Source organism: Uloborus diversus, chromosome 5 (genome assembly GCF_026930045.1).
Source record: "Uloborus diversus isolate 005 chromosome 5, Udiv.v.3.1, whole genome shotgun sequence".
NCBI classification, from domain to species: domain Eukaryota; kingdom Metazoa; phylum Arthropoda; class Arachnida; order Araneae; family Uloboridae; genus Uloborus; species Uloborus diversus.
The window spans coordinates 115075482-115099148 of NC_072735.1; the positions used below are offsets into that span (position 1 = coordinate 115075482).

The 23667-nt window shown below is 33.6% G+C and overlaps 1 protein-coding gene across 2 annotated transcripts in view; it reads left to right on the top strand.

Moving 5' to 3' along the window:
* The first annotated feature begins 9223 nt into the window (after positions 1-9223).
* LOC129222221 (speckle targeted PIP5K1A-regulated poly(A) polymerase-like) overlaps positions 9224-23667 on the top strand; it is a 32279-nt gene continuing 17835 nt past the window's right edge. For both annotated transcript variants that reach the window (XM_054856698.1, XM_054856699.1), the window contains exons 1-2: positions 9224-9434; positions 15919-16119. In XM_054856698.1, coding sequence (XP_054712673.1) covers positions 9297-9434; positions 15919-16119 — 339 coding nt within the window. In that variant the 5' untranslated portion in view covers positions 9224-9296. The remainder of the gene's footprint in view (positions 9435-15918; positions 16120-23667) is intronic.

Below are 23667 nucleotides of genomic sequence, written 5' to 3' on the forward strand. Positions count from 1 at the left end.
TTTTTCAAGAACATTTTTCAACAGTAAATAAATAACTAAAATGAAATAAATTGCGAGATTCTGTTAACGTCATTTCTTTGGGTCTCTGAATTCATTATGTGTGGTTCTTTCACATTAAGATAACTTGCTCAAACACTGGATATTACACTACTGATTAAAAAAATCTAACATGAACGTACTCATTAAAAATAGTTTGAATCTTGAGATCTTGAACTCAAATTATGTTTTTCTCAGCCATGAATTGCGATAGGACCCTACTCGTTTAGTTTCTTGTTTTTACTATAGGTTTCTGTCGCAACCATAATTTGAATTCAAGACGTCAAAATTCAAATGAATGCCAGGGGCTGAATGCTGGATATTATGTGCTGGATGCTGTGTGCTGGATGATGTTTTCACGTAAAATGGATTGTGTAAAGTCGTTCGTAAATGATTCGATTCCGAGGCACATGGACGTCTGCAATATAAGCATAGACCATTGAGACTCAATGATCTAAGAGAAAAACAAAATCAAAGGACGCGGATGTCATTCAACGGTCAGGTGAAAACAATAAGCAGTTCGTGATTGCTCAATAAAACTCGTTATAGACTTTTTGACCGTTTATGGCTCCGTGGATCTGGACTAGACCTTTGGCTTACTAGATAATATTAGCAACAGCAACAATAAACCCAACATTAATTGGTATACATTACGTGCATATGTGTCTGAATAAAACAAAAATGTGGGCCAGGGAAGATTTTTTTTCTCTCTCGTAAATCCATTCATTTTCACTGAAGAAGAGGTTTTTTGTAATTCTGAAACATTTGTATGACGTTTGTTGGTGCAACTGTGTTTTGCCGTGTGTTAAATTAAGAAAAAGGTACTTATTTACTAAAGTTTATGCTACGAAACAGAGTGGTATAGATATCGCGTCTGTAAATAAAAACTGGCTATTAATGCAAAATTATTTTATAGTTCAGAGTTACAAAATAGGATTCTGCAACAGGTCATGATCACTCTTTCAATCCACAGATTTTACTTTCGTTTCGTTCAAAAAGGGCTGCGTTTCATCACGATCTCCTTCCTGCAAGTCTCGATAACTCGGAGCAACGTATCTGCATGGTAAATATTTTCTTATCAATTTCAGCAGAAATCTTGTCCTCTTGTGACGTCTACCTGGAAGGAGGAAAAACAAGAAATGATTGTTTGCCAAAGTAAATATTGATTACAGATTGATGAAGGTTGGAAGAAGTAAAGCTGAGGTTGTATATCTAACCAAACAAATGCAAACCAAATTTTTGAATTTCATCAAAATCGTTCTAACGCACACAAGTTTTTGAAAATTCTATTTTTTCCCCTTGGAAATTTTTTTTTATTCTCTAGCTGTCAATACATTTACATGTTTGTCTTGAAGGAAATAATCAATTCACTTTTGTTTCATAAATGTTGCTTAAATATAGACAATTTTAATTAGCCTCCTGTCAAAAACCGATTCGAAATCCGGTTCTGAAAAAAAACAAATGCATGTAGCTCGTTTCTCAACTCAAAAGTTCCGGCTAGTAATTTAGAATTTCGAAGAAAACAAATATTTAATGGCAGAGATTTCATAAAGTTAACAATTTTGACAACTTATCAAAAGCAATCTTATAACTAGGGAATAATAATTTTTCAACAAATGCTTGCCCATGAATCATAAAATGGTTATTAGAATGGTTATTAGAATGGTGATTAGCTATTAGAACATAAGAAATGGTTATTAGATTTAGGATATACTTGTATTTTTTAGTACTTTTTAACCGCGGATTGTATGTAATTTGGCAATCTGCCAAGTAAAGACTTCCATCTGAATGAATCTAGCAAGGGAGAAGGGAAAAGAACGAAGGGATTTTAGTGCACGCTTTTCATAATGTCACTAGTGCCTTATATTCATTTATTGCATACTATAAAATAAAATAAGGGAAAACAGAAATAGTAACCATGAAACAACAAAAAGAAAAGAAAATATTTTCATTTCGTTTAGAAACGTAAAAATGGTAAAAGTAAAATGGTAAGCTCAAAACTTTGTTCTGAATAAATAAATCAATTAATTTTTGCCGAGAGAATATAGGTCGAATATACTTTAGATTTAAAAAATGTTGCTGAGAGCAAATTTTCATTTTTACAAAACTAAGGCTAAATAATAGAGAAGCAAAAGTGCACATCTGTAACAAACCAACTAACACCCCTATAAATTAATAGATACGTCCATTTCCGTCTATAAACCGGATATTAGCCTTTCCATGTAATCGATGGTCATACAGTACAACCCCATTTATTACGACACTCATAGCTTTTGCTGTATGAATGCAAACATCAATGTACCTTTACATTTTCACATATGTACCTTTATTCTCTTCAAGAAATTTGTCTAAAATAGCGAATATTTTCTGCTTTGAAGCACGTGTTGGCAGTCAATGATTTTCATAACAGAAGATATTCAATAACATGTTTTTGTGATAATGCTTAACAGTGGCATATAATACTGTGATGCTGACTTGTTATATAGATTCATTAATTTGTAATGAAAATTTACATGGTTTTTTAATAAAAATATGAGGATTCTCTCAAAAGGAAAAAATAATTTTAATTATTTCATGTTTTATTTTTTAATTGGCTTTTCTGCAATATAAAGAATTTTTTTAGTTTTAAAAAGAACACAAAACACACAAAGCAAATTTGAACAAAAAGCAATTTTCTTATTGAAGAAGTAAACTTGGAGTCTCAATAATTCACGCTAAAAAAATGTGTAGACGTACCTGGAAGAGTCATTTTGGTCCATGGAACTGTTTGCGAAATTATAGATTTCTTTTCCAGCTTGTAAAAAAATGCAAAATGAAAGGAATTACATTGTAGTTTCTTAGCAGAGCCATAATATTAATGGAAGCGGCACGTGGTATCAAAATGTTATCTCAACTGTATTATGGTTTTAAGAATAAGTCAGCAATTGCCGTGAAATTCGCAAAGAAATAGTTTGTAAATTTTCTGCAATAAAACTCACATGTTATGAAGCTATGATTTTCTTAACTGCATAATATTTCGTTGTTAAAACATAAATTATTTTATAAAAACTCAAATGAGGTATCAGTTTATTCAATAACCTTGTCGGGTTATAATTATTGTAACAGTGTTCCTAATTAAAACAGCTCCTTTCATAGCATTTCGGTGAAATTATAAAGAGTTTAGTACTCAATTGGCTTGAAATGGTAAAGCTATTTTACGTTCACATTCAAAGTATATTAGTGCATAACTTGTATGCACTTAAGAGTAGATCAATTGGCCTAGACTTGCAGGAATCCTAAAAAACATTTCAAAATAAACTCATGAAAACTTTAAGAAAAATTGTATGATAAGGGAGGAGGAAAGAGGTTGCTCTTTTCGATTTCCATGGCCCCTTCCAAAAATTATTTATTTATCCGTCCCTGCTCATTGTAGTTGATATTAATCACACGTCTGAAATGTAAATATTATTTTGTGTAGAAAGAAGAAAACATCAGAGAAAAGAAACAGCAAAATTTTCTAAATTAAATAGGAAGAAAAACGAAAAGTAAAGCACTAGTCATTTATTTATGTAGGATTTTGTCAAACTTAGTGACAAAACGGCATTTACTGATAAGTTTTGAGTACATGACCGGAAGGAAAGAAAGTTCAAGAAATTCTTCTTCGTATGTTAAAAGCATTCTCCATACAAGCCACTTGTACGCTTAAGTAAATTTTACTCAGCAAATGATAAAAGCTTTTTAAATGAAAGTCAAGAAATTATTTGACATGAGAAAATCATCAATTTTCCTTTCGCGAAAAATTACATTTAAATTATGATACAGAAAAGCAAAAAAATCATCGAGCATTTTTTAGAATGATAAAACTTATTAAGAAAGTTTCAAAATTCTTAAAGTTAAATACTACTATGCATCCGTAATTAAAAAACCAGTTCTTACTTACATAACCCATAAACTTTGACGACTAACTTCGGTCTAAAATTTAATGTAGCAATGCACATTGTAAATAAAAAACCAAAATTGTGTTAAGTGCGTAATGTACTGCTTTGCAATTATTGTTACTTTGATATTTCCTTTTCTTCGCTTCACTGCATCATTTTCCTTAATTTAGCTCATCACGGTAGAAAACACAAAAACAATGATGCATCAACTGCGATAGAACATTAGGCATTAGTTACAAACAAAAATAAGATTTCAAAGTAAACATTTTCCTTTTACGACTTTATCCGTGCAAAATTTTTTGATGAAACGTTTTGTATCATCGCATTCACTTTTTCTTCTTTCTCCCCCTCCCCTTCTTGCGAAATATTTTCTTTGTTCAAACATCATTTATTGCAGTTATTGCATTTATGATTAGCATAAAATATACCACCAGCTCAGTCATTCCATCCGAGAACTGCAGTTTCATGCTTATTTGCACTCATCAGCTCGGAATAGGAAGTGACTGAGCTGGAGGTGGAAAGCTCTTAAGGAGGCCAAGAGAGACAAACAAACTGGTAGCTAATATAGAATTAGCACTTGACCAGACGAGTGACCGAATCATTGGTTCGGTTCAACTTGAAGATTGAAAGCAAGGCGTGGTATTTTCAGTAAGTTACCGCCCTATAGCCAGGGCTAAGGCAGAATTACAAAAAATACAATTCCAGCTCAGTCATTCCATCCGATTATACCCCTATGATACCCAATATTAGCTACCAGTTTGTTTGGCACTCTTGGCATCCTTAAGAGGTTTTCCACCTCCAGCTTAGTCACTTCCTATTCCGAGCTGATGAGTGCTAATAAGCACGAAACTGCAGTCCTCGGATGAAATGACTGAGCTGGCAGTGTATTTTATGTAATTCTGCCTTGACCCTGGCTATAGGGCGGTAACTTACTGAAACTTTATGACTTGCTTTACAAAGGATAGCTGGTAAAGTAAAAAGGCATTCTTCAAATGCGTCAGAATGGCATGACCACAGCAGACACAACAAAGTGTGTGCGTATGTATGTATATTTCTAAACAATGTAAATCAGTGTAGTCGGATCCGCAGCTCGTCTGTGCTCTTCCCCCTTCTTATTCGAAAAAATATTTTAATTTAACATTTGCGAAAAAAAAAAAAATTCCTTTAAATCTTTTATTCTTTTAAGGTCTTCAGAAACATCACTTGATATTTACATATATTTTTAATTTCCGTCAGCAAGCACCTCACAATATATTTTTTTCTCTATAACGGCTTATCATTAATTTACAGTGGACATTGATAAACTGGTATCAAAAAGCACTACTATTCATTTGATTGATTTTTTGACTGTAAAATGAAGTGGTTTATTAAATAAACTTCAGTTTAAACTTACTAACCCCGGCTGAAATAAAAAATGCAATTCGTTTTCTTTCTAGAATGCCTCTGACCTTCACATTCTCTTTTATTCTAAGCACAATGATTTTTATTTCCTTTTTTTTTTCCATTTTACACATGTGTGTTTATAAATAACATTTTAAAAAATTTTTAAGTGAGACTCACGTCATCAAAACAACCAACCGGGTTAATCGGTTGCTCTATTCGGACATAACCTTTATTTCCGAATCAGGAGTCACAACTGACTACAACTGCATTTATGTCGAGGACTGCATACTAAGTGGCTTGCCTCCATTATTTTTTTATACCGATAGATGGTAGCACCATCACCGGGTCGAACAGTTAATGAGAATTTAGAACTAGACCAGGAGCTAAGAACTACCTGGTGCTAGCACCCCCAGAGGTATTGTTTCACTTTTAGGACATTGAGGCCACGAGCATATTTAACGTCGCCCAGTCCCCTTTAATGACGACGGTGGGTCTTCGACCATCGAGGTTCGAACTCAGGACCCTCTGGCCCCGAATCCGACACTCTACCCGATCGGGCTACCACGGCCCTTAACCTTTATTTATCGTCTACCTTTTTTTTTTTCACAGCCAACGTTCTTAACTCTTTTCAGCATATAAAAGCTATTTTTTTCGTTACGTTTATTAGTTTATTCATTGTAGTGTAAGTTTATCATTACCAGCCTCATATTTTGGTAAATTTCGGATGTGCGACTAATTATTTTTATTTTGTTAGGCTTTTTCCTTTCACATGGATGAGTTTTCGAATTATAATAACTTTAGTTTTCCTTCCTGTTTTTACTTTCAAAAAACATTTTGTATAGTTAAAAGAACACGTTAAATCAAGATTGTTTGGATTTCTTTAAACGAAACAGAGTTGAACAAAAAAGGTTGTTTTTAATAATTTTAACTAAAGCTTAATTGGAATCTGATGACTTGGTATTAAATTAATGCTTATTGGTATTTATTAAATCTTGATGTTATAGTTTTACGTAATCAACCAAGCAATATGTGTCATTTTATGTAAAAAGCTGATTGTTATTGTAAATAAATATTTCAGATATAGTCTATCAGATGTAATTCAGTTTAACGTGAGCACAGGTTGTAGTTGATAATGCATATATTTTCATCTTTTGTGCTAATTGAAAACACTCATAACTTGTATCATTGATAACTAATGCTAACGTTAGTAACTTTTTTCCTAAAAATATGCTTTATTGGTGTTTTGCAAACCTTGCATTACGAGCATTTATTTATTCCTTAACGCATTCGCATCTGATGTCAGAGTGAGTACTACATAACATCCACTGGACATCTCTTTCATTTTTCAGGTATCCCGTGCAACGCCGGGCACGCAGCTAGTTCGAGTAACTACAAATTGCATTGCACTAACAGGAGGCAGACTAGCAGCCAGCGAGCCAAACTTGAAACAATTTCGATTCCGAGTCACAACTGACTACAACTGTATTAATGTCGAGGACTGCATACTAAGTGCCTTGCCTCCATTATTTTTTTATACCGATAGATGGCAGCACCATCACCGGATCGAACAGTTAATGAGAATTTAGAACTGGACCAGGAGCTAAGAACTACCTGGTGCTAGCACCCCCAGAGGTATCGTTTCACTTGGAGGACATTGAGACCACGAGCATATTTAACGTCGCCCAGTCCCCTTTAATGACGACGATGGATCTTCGACCATCGAGGCTCGAACTCAGGACTCTCCGGCCCCGAATCCGACACTCTACCGATCGGGCTACCACGGCCACAAACTTGAAACATTGAAACAAATTTTATCTAATGCAGAAAAATCAGGGGCTTCTATCGATATATAATTCCAATTTTTCGTCCTCATATTAGTATATTTATCCAAAAATATTGATTCAAATTGGAATGAACTAATATTTGTTATTTAATTAATTTGACTATAGAATATTGTATTGTATTCGGGTCTGAAATCGCATCTCAAATTTCGAAAGAATCCGATAGCAGGAAAAAAAATTGAGTTGCAAGATTCCGTTACATACATACAGGTGATGCAACTCCTGCGCTCGAATACGCTACCTTGCGGTGATTTACAAAATTAAAGAAAAAGGTAAAACATTGCGTTCTACGTGTGTCTGTTGGTAAACCTAATCAGTTTGTAATGAGTATTTATTAACGCATATTCGATATGTCTTAGATTGCTTTCAGCAACAGAAATTGTTTCTTCCCTTTAATGGTATTCTCGTTTCTCAAAATAAAGTTAGTTTTCATTATTTCCCACTTAAAAGTGAGTCATTGATTGTCGTAAATGGCGAAAGCGTAAACACAAGAAAACTCTGGATTAACAAACTTCGCATTTGCATGAAATTATCTTGAATGAAGTAATGATTCTTGAATTCTCATTTCTTTCTACGTGAACCAGAATATCCCCAAGACTTTAAAAATTAATTTAATAAGAATAAAACAAAAAAGTTGTGCATACAAACAAAAATTATTAGGCTTATTAGCATTTAAGCTACACTACGGCGTTTGTTTGTTTTACCTTTTTCATCCGCCATTATTAGACGGTAGCTGCAGTGACTCTATTGTGGTGATGATGCAATCCCCTGGAAAAAAGGGAATGTGCGTTTTCACTTATTTTCTGATGAGGAGCCAAGAGGTTTAAAATCAGGAAAATATGATTTTGAAGAGAGTATTTCGTACCAAATAAATGGTCCATCATTCTTTTATATCATTTCTAAGTACAAAACTTGAAAGACCTTTTTGTGTAAATAGTTTTAAGCTAATTCAGCACCACACAATGCTGCGTTCATAAGAAAGAAAGACTACATGGAATGCGCCTTACCTCCCTTATACCGATTTGTGGGCTCTCTTTAAAAAAAAATAAAAGGATCCACCCTCAAGGATCAAAAAGCCATCCATGTGGTGCATTCGGAAACAAGGATCGGTCGCCTCGGTGCAACCGCAAGCGTTCGGAAACGCTTGCGGTGGAACCGGTGACGTCACTTAACCGCGTTCGGAAACGCTGCGGTTGTTTTCTGGCGGTCGACTTGGTAGCAACCTGTGGCACCGCTGTCTGGAAGCGGTTAGCGAGATCACAAACGTCACAAAGTCTGTGTTGGCCAATCCGGTCGTGTTTCATGTTTTGATCGTAACGCACGTGACTTGCCTATTATGAAAGTTACGCTTTGATTGGAGTGTCGTTTGCTGCTGAACTAGAACTACCGCGGTTTAACCACGAGCGTTCGGAAACACAGCTGTTCTACCGGAATTCCTAGAGAAATTCCAAATACGTCATAACCACACCGGACTAACCACGCGGTGTAACCGGTGGATCGTTTCCGAACGCAGCCTTGGGGTGCATTCGGAAACGCGGATCGGTCGCCTCGGTGCAACCGCAAGCGTTCGGAAACGCTTGCGGTGGAACCGGTGACGTCACTTAACCGCGTTCGGAAACACTGCGGTTGTTTTCTGGCGGTCGACTTGGTAGCAACCTGTGGCACCGCTGTCTGGAAGCGGTTAGCGAGATCACAAACGTCACAAAGTCTGTGTTGGCCAATCCGGTCGTGTTTCATGTTTTGATCGGAACGCACGTGACTTGCCTATTATGAAAGTTACGCGTTGATTGGAGTGTCGTTTGCTGCTGAACTAGAACTACCGCGGTTTAACCATGAGCGTTCGGAAACACAGCTGTTCTACCGGAATTCCTAGAGAAATTCCAAATACGTCATAACCACACCGGACTAACCACGCGGTGTAACCGGTAGATCGTTTCCAAAGCATCCATTTAATTGCTGCACCGATATGCTTTTTTTTTTTTTTTTTTGCTGCACTTATTAGTGCTTGCATCTGCTGCAACTGCAACCGTAATCACTACGAATCCAAACAAACAAAACAAACTTTTTTTCCAGCATGTTATGATAATGATTTGAAGCGTAAAAAGTTGTCCATGTAAACATGAGTCTCAAAAGAGGAATTTTGCATGCTACTGAGAAATTACAAAAACTCACTTCAGTTAATCAGCGAAACACAATATGTTTTTTTCGTGCTCACGTTCTTGAAAAAAACGTTAAACTTTTTGTGCCCACCGCGCAGGTTAGTGTGTGGCAATATGCAAATTTAAATCATAAACATGTTTCAAATAGTGATGCAAATTGTTTTAAAGATGTCATATATTACTGCGATTTTAAGCATTAATAAACAGGTTGAAGCAAGTATAAAATTGTATAACCGCGTTTTTTTTTTCATCTTGAAGTTTGAACTAAAATACAAAATGTTTGTGTACATTGTTTAATTTTCCTCTCATGTTTAATAACTTTCGCTTGCTAAAATATGGCTGATGTTCCAATGAAATCTTAGTTTTGAGAAGCGTTTCACATTTTGAAAAACTTGCTTAATTCGTTGCATAATGCTTTTTTTACTTTTTTGTTAATTTGACTGCGGTTTTTTAATCCAAAAAAAGGTTTGAATGTAGAAAAAATGCTTTTACTTTCTCAATTTCAATGCCTTGAATCTTCATTTTCTGCACTGTAGCATAGCTGTTGAACTTAATTTTGTTTGTTCTTCACAGAATTGGAAATAACTTTGGTGTGTTAAGCTTGGGTGATATTAATTCTTTATCAACCACTCACGAGCAGAATTTTTTTTAAGCAGATTGCAATGCAGATTGAAGCAAATAATTGAACAAGTAAAATTAGGTTTTTTAAGGGGTGTTTTTCTCTTTTTTTTTCGTGGGGGGGGGGGGGGATGGGTACTCCTGGGTATAGGGAGCACTGACCTGGTCACATCTTCAGCATTCTCGGAATCAGGGTTGTTTGGTTTAAACCAAGTGGTTTATTTAAAAAAAAACATGTGATTTTTTTGAAAATGTTTGTTGCAAAACTTAATTGTTTTCTCCCAAATGTTTCCATAAATTTTGCATATGATTGGAAGGTGTAAAATCCCTTACAGTAGACTCTTGTTTTATGCGGGGGTTACGTTCCAGGGAAATGCTGCGTAAATTGAGACCTGATACCAGTGTTAAAATAGGGGTTTGGTTCCATAGATAACAAAATACTTCATTCTAGTGATGACTAATTTTGTTTTAGTTTAATGTGTACTTATATCGACTTTTATGTAAAACATGCATAAAGAAAACATAAATTAATTTCCTGTTCTGTTTATAGAAAGGAGCTGGCTATGATAGTCTTTTGGCAGTCATAAAGAGTTTTTCGCTGTAATTCTTTGCAGAGCATTAAACGCATCCATGATCACTTGCATCATTTCCATGATAGAACTTTCCTTCACTAACAAATCCGGAAGATCATTTCTATTGTCTAGGAATGGCTCAAAATTTTCAATTAGAATGTTTCTGGTTGTGCGTCATTGACGTCGGTATCCTCGTTGGTTTTGGACTCCTCTGTCAATCCTAAAAGCTCTTCTTCCAGTGAGTTTAATAACTTTACTTCTGGAAAGAGCTCTGTAACCAATTGCATAAAATGTCTACAGTGACCCAAGCCTGATTATTAGCGTTCCAAAATGCAGTTGATTATGCATAATCTGCAATCTTTAAAAGTTAGGATTTTGAAAGAGGGGAAAATGTTATCTATTTGCATTGCCGTATCCGCGTAAAACCAAAACTCATCACCGTAAAATACAGTCACCCCTCGTTTATCGCAGTTAATTCGTTCCTGACTTTACCAAGATAACTGAATTTCCGCAAAGTAGGATTCCGTATATATTTTTCTACTTAGAGTGCATAAAACTTACTTGCGGCAATTTAAATAGGTTTTTATCATAGTTAGAGCCCCCTAGACATAAAACAGCACCCTTAGCCACCATTACATTTGTATTATTTAATATATTGCACAAAATATGAGAAAATTAGGTATGTTAAATGTAATAGATATCACATAGTTAATTATTGGGAAATAAACTACACACACATGCAGTTTTTACACACCACTACTAGTCTATGAAAAACCTCAACTTGTTCGATGATGAATCAATTGCCCGTTAGTCACCGTAGGAGCAGGAGCCCCCGTTCTTCCCTCTACATTTACGTATACAACTTAAAAAGCTAGTACAGTTGAACACCATTTACAGATGTATTTATCCCCTACAGTTATTTATACTTTCTAGTTAGTGCTTAACGGTTAAAATGCGATAGCAATTCCCTACACTTTCTTCGGCGATTTTATACCTCCACTTACAACTAGACCCTCAGACCTTACTTAAAAGACATATACTTTGTTATTCTTTTGTAGAAAAAAGTTTACACAAGCACATAAGAAAAGAAAATATATTTCAAAAAAAAAACCCTAGAATAAACCGCGATGTAGTGAAGCCGCGAAAGTCGAAGCGCGAAGTAGCGAGGGACGACTGTAAAACAAAGGTGTCAAATCTTAAGCCGTGTGTAATCAAAACCGTGTAAAAAGAACCCTCGTAAAACAGGAGGGTCTACTGTGCAAAGTAACCAGCAAAGCTTTAGATTTTAATTGCAGATTTATAATTTGGCAAACTTTGGGCTTTTTTTAAAAAATGTAACTCAAATTTGTTAAATAGTTTTTCTTTCTTAAATCAATGCAACTTTTCTTATTAGGTACATGGCAGACCAACTATGTTTTTCTAAAATTAGATAGGGAAAAAATCCAAGTAGTTCGTTGTCTTTATGTATTCATTTATTTTTCTTTTATTTCTCTTTTACATTTCAAAACAGTCCAAAAAGCAGATTTTAGCCAAAACTACATTTTATTACCTAATTTGCTTAATTACTTAGGATTCATAGCAATATGTCATGTATCATTTAAACAATCTGTAGTTTACATATAAATCTAAACTCCATAGAATATTTAATTGACGAGAGAAAGAAAAAAAACGTAGCTCACTTTTTGGCATCCACGATAGAAGATGCAATCAGAGCAAAAAAAAAAAAAAAAGATGTATAAAATTTTAAAAACAGAAAATACCCATATAACTGTTTGGGCTCTCCTCTGATATGCCCCCCCTCTTGGCGAGATTTTAATTTTTCGCTCGATACGAAAATCGCCAATAAGGCGATAACTTGGCAACCCTGGTTTTGCAACTTGAACGCTGGAAAGTAGTTTCTCGAAGTCTCTTTTTTCACGTGTCTGTGTGGTAGGAGGTAGGTGCTCATATGTTCCGCTCTTAGGGAGATTTTAAGTTGAATACTCTAAAATAAAGTTTCAATTCAAACTTTATTTTAGAGTATTCTTTTTCTTGTTGTTTTTTAATGTTAATTTAGTTGAATTTTCTATTTTAATTATGAGTTCGGTTTGTGATGTTGTCCAAATGTATCAATTGAAATTTTTAAATGAATCTTCTTTTTCTTTTTCGTCAGGTCGTCCAACGTTTGGACGTACCGGAGTCGTCCGGTGAATACAAAAATGAGGATATGTTTGTAAAGTTTTTGGAAATAATTCGCGAAATTAATTGGGTGGAGTACAAAATACAAGTAAAATAAGGTTGTTTTTTTGGAATTTTTTTTGTCAAAACAAACATAATTTAAATATTTTTGTAAAGTAATGATAATAAAAAATGGGATAATTTCCCTAAGAGCGGAACATATGTGCACTGCCTCACGTGAGGAAGTAAAAGAAAAGTAAAAAAGGTAAGTGAACATATTTTGAATTATTGTGTTTTTAGTGTGTTTCTGGTAGTTTGTATTTTGGTCTGGTTGGCATTTTTGTAGCACAAAAATGGTGTTAATTTCACATAAAATCTGTGACTTTATTGTATACTGAACGGAGGAGATCTGTGACTTATATCCGACTGTGATGTATATTAAAAGTCGGAGGGATAACGGACCGAGCGGCAGCGAGGGTCCTGGCGAGCCCGAGGTCTCATAGTACTTTCGTAATGAGACCGAGGCAGGGGCGGCGAGCCGAGGTCTCATTACGAAAGTACTATGAGACCAAGGGCTCGTATCCCGGAGAAACAACGGAAAAAAAATTAATGCATTAATTTCATTAAATAATTAATGACATAATTTGAATTTTTCCTGTTGGCGCTAAAAAAGCATCGCTAAGAACGATGTATGACATATGACGTCATACATAGTTTTCTTGGCGACGCTTTTTTGGCGCCAACAGGAAAAAGTCGCCAAGAGGGGGGTATATCAGATTTGTTCCACTGTTTGCCCTTATAAAAAAAAATTAATGTCAATTTTTCACCCCTTTTAAAGAACTTTTTTAATCTGAATATAATAAAAGAATAATGTATAATGTGTGAATGGTAGAAGAATAAATAAACATTAATTTTTAATATTGCAATCTCTTTATTATTGACATATGTTAAAGAATAGTTTCATTATTTGGATTTATATTGTAAAAAATAAGAAATGCATTAGGAATGGAAAAAAACTTCAAAACTTGCCTTTTTATTTGAGTCTTTTAATTAAAATGATTTTCTATTCCTAAACTCATTAAACCAGGAGAAATAATGTCTAAAATCAGGGCCCAATACAGGTTGATTTTACTACTGCTTTTCGGTACTTTCACAAAAATCTTATTTTAAAATTGCGGTACTTTCACAAAAATCAAGTTATAAAATCAGCAGCTTCACAAAACTAACTTTAAAAATCGACACATTCTAGAAACAATACAAAAACCTGTGTATTAAAATAGAAAACATGTTTTTCTATTTAAAACATAGTTTACTCATAAAATAAAATGCTAAGATGATTTATATGAACAATCGCTTAGATAACAATTTTTTCATAGTATTAAACTCAAGTTGCACTGTTTTTCGCCAAATTGCTTTTAAGCAATCTTTTTGCATCAGTTTTAGGGGATGGTGATTTCCTGAATTGTACACAGTACAAAACTTATTAAGCTGAGATACAATGATATTTTCCCTATCTTAGCCCCCCCCCCCCCCAAAAAAAAAAAATGTTCAAAATATTAGTTAATGGCATTTGCACTTTTCAAACTAATGTTTAAATTGCTCTAATTTTCTGAGACAAAAATTAGAATGTGCCTTTAAAATATCACAAAATCAATGCTCATAAAAAAAAAAAAAAAAAAAATCTTTCTCAAAAGTAGAATATTGATACAATACTTCCACAAAAATAAATATGAGAAAAAAATCGTGGATTTGCCCCTGACAACAGAAAGCATAATGGTTTTCTTAAACCATTATGCTTTCCCATTTGTCCTATTTGTATAAGTCTTCGCAATGATACATTGCGTAAATTATTAGATGATTTGTAACTCTTTTTATCTTTAAACAAAATATCTGTTGGTCTTTTGATTTTTAAAATTGGGAAATGTACATCAGATTTGTGATTCATTTGTTGATATTATTGCAAAATATTTTCTATGCTCAAAATATTTTATTTATTTTTCACTTTTATTTATATATTTTTTGTAGAAAGCAGTAATCATGATGAAATTGATTTACAAGATTTTATTCTTGGTTATTTATAATTATGTCTTAACTCTTATAGTAAACTGTTGCTTTGATTATTCATTTGTGCCAAGGTCTATTTATTAAATTTATGGTACTTATTTAGTAGTTAAAGATTTTCAATCAATATTTCCCCTATAGAAAATGTTACTTATGAGGAAAAGAAATTACAAGATTTTACTTTTAATTACTCAATTAATCATCAAGTAATTAGGTTCAAATGTGAATATTCATTCCTTTCGCACTCTGCACTTCACTTCATTAGACACAACAACAACAACAAACATTCATTAATAATTAAATATTCATGACTTTCGAAAAATGAAATCAATCTTCTTACAAATAGTGTGAAACCAAAAAAACCTGATTTAAACTAAAAAAAACCCCTAGTTTAACAAAGTGCTCTTGTAGCAGTTCTAGTTCATTTAGAAGAAGGTTGAGGCCGCAAGATGCGATTAAAAAGATGATTAGGGATCCATTTGTGTTTCCAAGCTATGCCTACATTCTACACAGATTCTGGATCCATAAAAGACAAAAACTTGTAATAAATTTAATTTCTAGTTAAATATCGTATCAATGATTTCAAAATGAAGTAAAACCTTCGAAAGGTTTTATTATTTTTTTTATTTAGAATGTGGTAAAAAAGGAACTTAGTCATTTAAAATTGTTTCATGTCACTCAGTATAGTTTTAAATTGCCAATTCAGGAGTGTATATTGAATTTATTTTGAGAAGGGCACAAACCAAATAATCATGAGAATTTTTTAAATTTTACACTTTAAAATACTATGATCTTCATTCATAATGAATAGTTTTAACTTTTTTTCAAGACGAACTGAAGCCCTTTTGCTTTACATTTGACAGATTCATGTACTGTATATTCCAGACTATAATTCAAGAACAAATCATTTTAAAATGTTCAAGTTTAGGGGTGTGTAATCATTTGCTGCTGTGGTTGGAGAAAACTCTTGCAGGAAGGATGAATTAGTTTTGTCTGTCTTGAAGGTTATCTGCTCCAATTTTCAACTTTTATTGTTCTACATAATTTTAAATGCTTAGTCTGTTAAAAAAAATTATAAATATGCATTTGTCTGGGAGAGGGGGGGGGGGGGGAATCAGTATGAATGTTTTCCTTATTTCCTACTAATGTTAAATTGTCATTTTTTTTCCTACAGACTATTTCTCATGTTGGAAGTACACAGAATGCCAGTTTGTTCAGTGGCACTTCACGCTTGTATTCTGCTGCAAATGAAGAAGCTGAGAAAAAGCAGCAGTATAATGTAATTGATGTCCAACCAATTCAGTTTGGAGACATGAAATTTGATGAACCAGTTTCTCATGATGAATTATTAACATACCTTCAACAATCCAAATCTGTAAGTTCTGTTTTTTTTCTCCACCAAAAATAGAAAGATAAAACCTAATTTGAAAATTTCAGAAAATGTATTCAAAATTTACTAATTTAGAAGAGTTTTATTTTAATAGGTCATAATAAATTTCTGTATTGCAGTTAAAATATTAAAGAAATGAATTGCTGCGAATATCTCTTGATTAAATTCATCAGTTATTCATTTTTCTTTCAAAAAGCAATTGAATTTTTGTATTGTAAAGTTTTTTGCATTCAATTACTCTCTCTAAAAAGGTAACTACATGATGTATTTATTGCAATTTTCAAGTAATTTTAAATACATACTGGCACTTTCTTGAATTTCATTAGCAGCTAGCAATTAGAAAGAAAATGCTTATCCTCAAGATTTCATCTGTTCTGAGTTCTGGTTGGGAACTACATTTTATTTAAGTTTTTTATTTCTGAAGATTTAGTTACTTTTCGCCCAACGCTCCTTACTTTTTAATATGAAGATTTAGAATTACTATTACAGTTCTAAACTTACAGTTGCTAGTCACCAAATGTAACCAATTTAACATTTTGGTGACCATTATCTTCATTGAAGTCGCCAATATGGCTATCATTCTCTAAATGCTAAACCTCTTTCCTGACTAAAAATCTTGACATCTGACCTTTTCTCAGATTCTTTTGTTCAGTAAAAATTCAGCTATCAGATAGGGGAGGAAAATTTATCATGATGTCTTACTCAGTGATGTTCCCATCAATTTTCTGAGGGTATACTCCGAGTAATCCATTACTTAAAATATGTGTAAGAAATCATATACATAGTATGTCATCATATGAAAATTTATGAAGCTTGACGGTATGCGCTATATGTCTAAAAATGTTTAAGAGTATACAGCATATATATGGAGTATACTTTATGGGAACACCACTGGTCTTACTTGCATTAGTCCTAATTTTTTAAGCACTTCGAAATCCAATTGCATCAGTCTCTCTGAACTTCTCCTGTTTTGGTTTGCAGCATGATTCTACTGCATGGATAAGGCTAATTTTGTGCTTACCATTATTTTTAATTTTTTATACATCTTATATTCCATAGCAGAGGACTTACACGATAGGCGTTTTGACATGTCCTCTAGGGAATTTCAAATCAGTTGCATCCGAGTTGAATCATGCTAAATTATAAATTTTTTCAAACATCAATTAAAGATGTTTGCGATGGCAATAGTATATCGAAATGAGGGAATTTAGAAATTGCAAAATCATGCAAAAGTTGGGAAATGTTGTGAGTTACTTAAATTCAGGATTTTTTTCGTTATACTTCATAACTTAAAATTTTGGTGATCATATTTGTGAAAAAAAATTAAATATATTATCTAATTAAAGCTTTGCACTCATATTTTTGAATCATTTTTAATTTGTGTGTTCTCAACTAAATTTATGCAAATTTGTAAACTGATGAGATTGTGGTGTGCACGGGAGTTTTACTGATCCAAAATTTTAAAAGTTGGCAAGTATGGGGGAAGTATTGTTAACAAATCCAATGGTATTTTATTGTCCCTCATTAGTTGGAGTTTTTGTGATATTGGCAGTGCATGCATTTTTTTTTTTTTTTGTTAGGCTACCTTGGCAGCCATTTTTTTAAAATTTGGCTACGATTTCATCAGGTTTTATTAACTAATGGCCACCAATGAAGAATTGGAGTTTTTTGGTACAATTACCTATCATGTATGGGTTTCTGCAAAATGCAAGAGATGCGGCTAAATTACAGTTATTTTGACAGCTTTGATTTGGTGTTGACAATAAATAGTAAGGGCACCGATAACTCTTCTGCACCTGAACCTGATTTTATCTTATTCAAGGGTCGATTCTGACACAATTTCAGTCCGCTCTGTGAACTTTTCACAAAATTTTTAATTTTAAAAATTATACCTTTCAAAAAATTTCATTCATAAAATCTTCTTTCATCACTTTAAAACTCAATAAATTTGTCTGAAAGCAGTTTCATCAGTTTAAAGCTCCAGCTTCCAAATAATTCCCAATGAAGTCTTTTAGGCCAAAGGGAGATTTTAGATTAGATTTGTGATGGCTAAACATGCTCTGTATGATGTAACAGGATTAATATATATATATATATATTAGGGTGTCCCAAAAAAATTAAAGTCGTTTTTTTTAAAGGCATACCCTCTTATTTTTTTCCTTTTATATCAAAAACGTTGTAAAAAAAGTTTCATGCAATTTGAAGCACGGAAATCCGACTTGCGCCTAAAGGCCTAAACGTGTAAATAGCACGTGTATACGTGTATTCATAAGCAAGCGAACGCTGGCGACGCAATACTTTGCGAAATTCAAAAGAGCTGAAAATAGTGCACAGAAAACAAAGGAAAACAGAAAAACATATGTTGGGGAGGGGGCTTATCTGTAGCAATTTGCAAACAGTCAAACGTGTCAGTACGAATAGCTTCCGGTCAGCGAGAGCAGTATAGTCCTTCCATATGGAACGAAACATGGCAGTGGAATTGCAAAATTCGAAAAAAGAGATATTTTTAATAGGAGTCGTAAAACACCAAATTACGGGCTTGAAACTTCCCTCTAACGGACAAGTTCTGTCTGTTTTGTTTTATGACATTCAAGAAGTAAATTTAACCATCCGTGAAAGTGCAAATCTCGCTCTTCGGGAATGCATCATCTTTTGGAAAAAGACACGCATTCCCACCAAATCGTTGCCAAATTGTGCAAATAAACTTAAAGCACTGTATCAAATTTGGAGAGACTTGCAAAGAAACTGCAAGAAGTATTCAGGCAGCGCCAACAAGAATTTGATTGTAATTTAAACAATTTATTCAACATTGCACATGCTGATGCACTTCGGTTAATCAAAGTAGAGGAAGATGGGATTTTCTTGCAACTCCGAAGAGAGCCCGGCCGACGTGGTCACTTTAGATGGAGTGAATAAAAAACTGACCGACAAAGGGGAAAGCGCTCAACCTAGAGCTTTCAAAGAAGAAAACAGGCCCATGAAATACGATTCCGCTTCAACATCCTCGGAATTGTATGAACTTGTACAAGAAGATTCCTCTTCAAGCTCTAGTGAAAATATTAATTCAGAAGATTTCCCTGAAACATATAAATCAGTACCTGGAACAAGTTTATCAGAACCTGGAACAAGTATATTAGAACCTGGAACAATTATATCAGAGCCTGGAACAAGTGTTCCAGAACCTGGAACAAGTATGATCAGAACCTGGAACAAGTATTATCAGAATCTGGAACAAGTAAATATGTAATGAGGAGCGATTTTATTACTTCAAAGTCAGTTGCTGCATTGGACAGGTGTCCAAGTATACGAGATTATGTGTTTATTCTTGAAGCTACTATTGACACACTTGGGTGTAACATTGATGAATTTCCCATAGGTAAATCGTCAATTCGAAGAATTCGAACCGAAAAGCGGAAGGAGCATGAGGAAGGAATAAAAATTGATTTTCAGTACGAGATACCATTTACCTTGGGCTATGAAACTGTTTCCTGCTTTGAGTGCTCAAAAATGAAAAGAAGATCACTTATCTATAGTTATTTCATATGGATGTGATGAACAACTCATTGCTGAGTCTAAAGTGGATAATTCTACAGGAAAAGAAGAAGCACAGGCTGTGTTTGAAAGGTAGTTTTAGATTGGAATCTCAAACACAAAGTTCAAAACTCTCTGTTGTGATGCTACAGCTTCCAAAACAGGTCCTTTAAGTGGTTTTTGTTCTATTCTTGAGCAAAAATTTGATAGAGAAATGCTTTCCTTTGCTTGCCACCATCATATATATGAACTGATCTATCCCACTAAAATACAGTGCTATGGAGGAGCTGCGGAGTTATTTCAAATTGTGCCCTAACTTGGAAAATTTTACTGTGCTGAACTTACTAATATTACGGTCACGGATGACTATCAAGAGTTGATAGAACCGCCTATCATATTTTTAGGTGAAGATACAGAAAATAAATTTAAAATAAGACCACTGGGAGCCATGCACCAAGCTCGATGGATGGCTTGAGCGATTTACTCCCTAAAACTATTACGATTTAGTTCACTACTAAAATTAGATACGAAGGAAAATTGAAGCATATTTCATGTCTGCTTGTTTGTAGTGACAATATACGCGAAACCATGGTTTCAATGCATTTTGGCAGTCAAAGCACCCAACAAAGATTTGTGCTTTTGGAAAAAGTGTACGAAAATGTGGACCCAATTATCTCAAAGGCTGCTCTACAAAAATTCATCCAGCTTTTATGGTATGGTCAATAATATTTCATTCCTTGATGTGAAAAAGACTCTCAATGCTTAGAGCAGTAAACGATGCAGCTGAAAGAGAGGTAAAAATGATGCAGGACTTTCATGGTTTGCTAACAGCTGATGAGGAACAAAAACAATTCATGTTACGTTGTGTTCAAGAGCACCGGAAGCTCTATCCTGACTGCAAAAAGCAAGCATTGAAATAAAAATATGTACAGTAATGTTTCTTGTAGTCTAATATTGTTGTAAATATCTGCATTAGTGATGTAAAATACCCGGGTATTTATTTTTAGGGGTAAATACCCAGGGTATATACCTGGGTAAATACCCAAAAATGGGTATTTACCCGGGTATTTATTTCAAAAATTTATATTCAACTAAAATACTTTTCTGTATGTATTCCACTATGTATATATACAGAGTGTTTTGTTTTAACCTTCAAGACCTCTATTTTTGCAACTGTTAGTCCTAGATGCATACTTACAGTTGCAAAAATGTTCAAAATCAGATGCAGACTTAAGATATTGAAAATTTGAAGTAAAAATAAAAATGAGTAAAAAAATACAAATTTTAACTTTTTACACGGGTTCCAGATCCTCTGACTTATTGATAGTTAAGGAAATAATCTCCACTGAAAAACAATTACAAAAAAAAGTTTGACATTAGTACGACCAATATTCACTGAGATATGAAACGCAGCGTTTTGTAACTTACACCATTTTACACTCGCCGTCAGTAACATCTTTTGGGGGAAAATATAGCAGTTAATGAGTGTTTATATAAAATTATATGTGTGCAGAGTGATTTTTCAAATTGTTCAAGGTTTTGCAGCGTGTTTTGCGTATCACGGCATAACATTTGCATGAATTTTTGGGTAGAAATGAAAAATGATGCAGGACCTTGTGTTTTTTACTTTGCCAACCTGTGATTATTCTGAAAGGGTAATAAGTTCTAATCTCCTCTTCTGCATGGTCCCTTAAAACTTTCAAATGGAATATCTCCTTGAGTTTTCATTGCACAAATGTTAAGTTTTTTTGTGTCAGTAAGTTTTAAATTCAGATCATTTCTCTAAATATAAGTTAGGGGACCTAGAGCCGTATAAAAAGTTAAATTTTGTAGTTTTTGACTCATTTTTATTTTTGCTTCAAACTTCCAATATCTTTACTCTGCATCTGAATATTTTTGCAATTGGAAGTAAGCATCTAGGACTAACGGTTGCAAAAATAAAGGTCTTGCAGGTTAAAACGAAACACCTTGTATAACCAACTATATACAAAACAATAAATTTTTCCCTAAAATTTGTATTTTGATCACATATTTAAAGAATTATTGTGTGAAACAACTCAGCAATCTAATATGATATTCACATTAAATGTGTTGGATATGCCTAATCAATGTTGATAGCCAAATTTCACATATAAAAAGCAATTCTACAAAAAGTAAAAAGCTTAACTGGTTTAAAAAAAAAAAAAAGCAAACATCTTCTTCAATTATGGCATTGAAAAGAAAGATTCTTTGGTTCGTGATATGTTTCTTTCATAATTTCATTAAGTCTTTCGATAAAAAATATTATAAACTGTGTAATACATATGTATGTATCAGTTTTACCAATTATTTCATATTTAGATTTAAAAAAAAATTCTCATTCACTTTTTGCATTTTTTCGTAAAATACCCAGTTTTTGGGTATTTACCCAGGCCTTGGGTAAATACCCAAAAAATATTTACCTACCCACTGGGTATTTACCCGATCCACATCACTAATCTGCATTGAATAAATTAATGTCGCCTGTAGTAAGGAATTATACAGTTAGCAATCTTTCTACTGTAGTCGCCGTACAGGATTTCAGGTCGAACTTTGACCTCAAGTCGGTACGGGTTCCCGATATTTTACTGCAATATAACTTTTTTCTCATGTTTCTGAGGTAAAATGGAAAAAATTTGGAGGGTATGCGTATTCGATTTCACAAATTTTTTTTTCGCCATTATATCTTGGGACATCCTAATATATATATATATATATATATATATATATATATATATATATATATATATATATATATATATATATATATATATATATATATATATATATGAAAGAATAATGCCAGCCCATTCTTTTTTCTTTTTCCTTTTTTTTTCGCACAGAAATAAAAAGGTTTTCAAAAACTTCTTTTTTTTTCAAAATGCAAACTTAACATGAAACCTGAATCAATCCCTGGTCCTTAAAATAGCAGATGCGAACTCTTAATATTATTTTTTGTCTCTGAATTTATATGGATAGTTAAACAATCAATATTGATGACCTTACTCATGTATAAGCTGTAGTTAATGCCCCCAAAATCTTCCTCCTGAGAGACCAGAGTCTATGAAGTATTCTAAACTGTGAATATGCACAGAATGTCCTACAAAAATCCAAGAGTGGTAGACACTTTGAACTATGGTACGTGTTTTGAAAATTCTGGTGATTCAGTTGGTGAAAAGCAGGCAAATGCTGCAAGCTGCATTGTTTAGGGGTAGAAATTCAGAAAAATTAATTATTTCTCCAATGGACCAGTAACTACAAAATTTCACTGGTCCATATGCACTTTTAGTGATTCATTCTCGCTTCCTGGTTTTAAATAATGAAAAATTAACTAAAGGAGTCAAACAGAAGTAAAACAAAATTAATATGACAAATAGAGTCAATTACCACATGTCGGAGCAACTGAGGAAGGGAAGGAAGCAATAGGCATCTTTCTGTTAACCAATAGTGGTAAAGGAATTGAGCAAACAAAAGATATCTCTGTTGTTTTAAGAAAAACGCAAAAGTATGCTGCAGAAATGCATTAATACATCTTTTCTTTTTTCATGGAAAATCTAAGCATTGCAAATAAAGCTGCGAACCTTCTCTGAACCTTCTCACCTTCTCTCGGCAGTTACAAAAAATGATGATTCTTAACATTTTTGATAGCAAAAGCGAAATGAAACTGCTCTGGTCTCATGGACGGCTAAAATGTGTTATTCTGCTTGTCCAGTGGATGATTTTGTGATCCTGGACCAACAGACCACTGTTAATTCCGAGCTCTGCATCATGTTCCTTTCCCCCTTTGTCATGTTAAAGTAAAAAAATAAGAGAAGACAAAAAACATAAAAGTGTGGAAGTATTGCATGATATTCATTTAAAAGTGTAGAAATACTACAGTAGCGGATTTTAGGGGGGGGCCCAGGGGGCCCGTGCCCCCTCCAAAGGATGAATTTCACTATTTTATTTATTACTTTTTAATTGACCTTTCTTTTGCATTTTTTA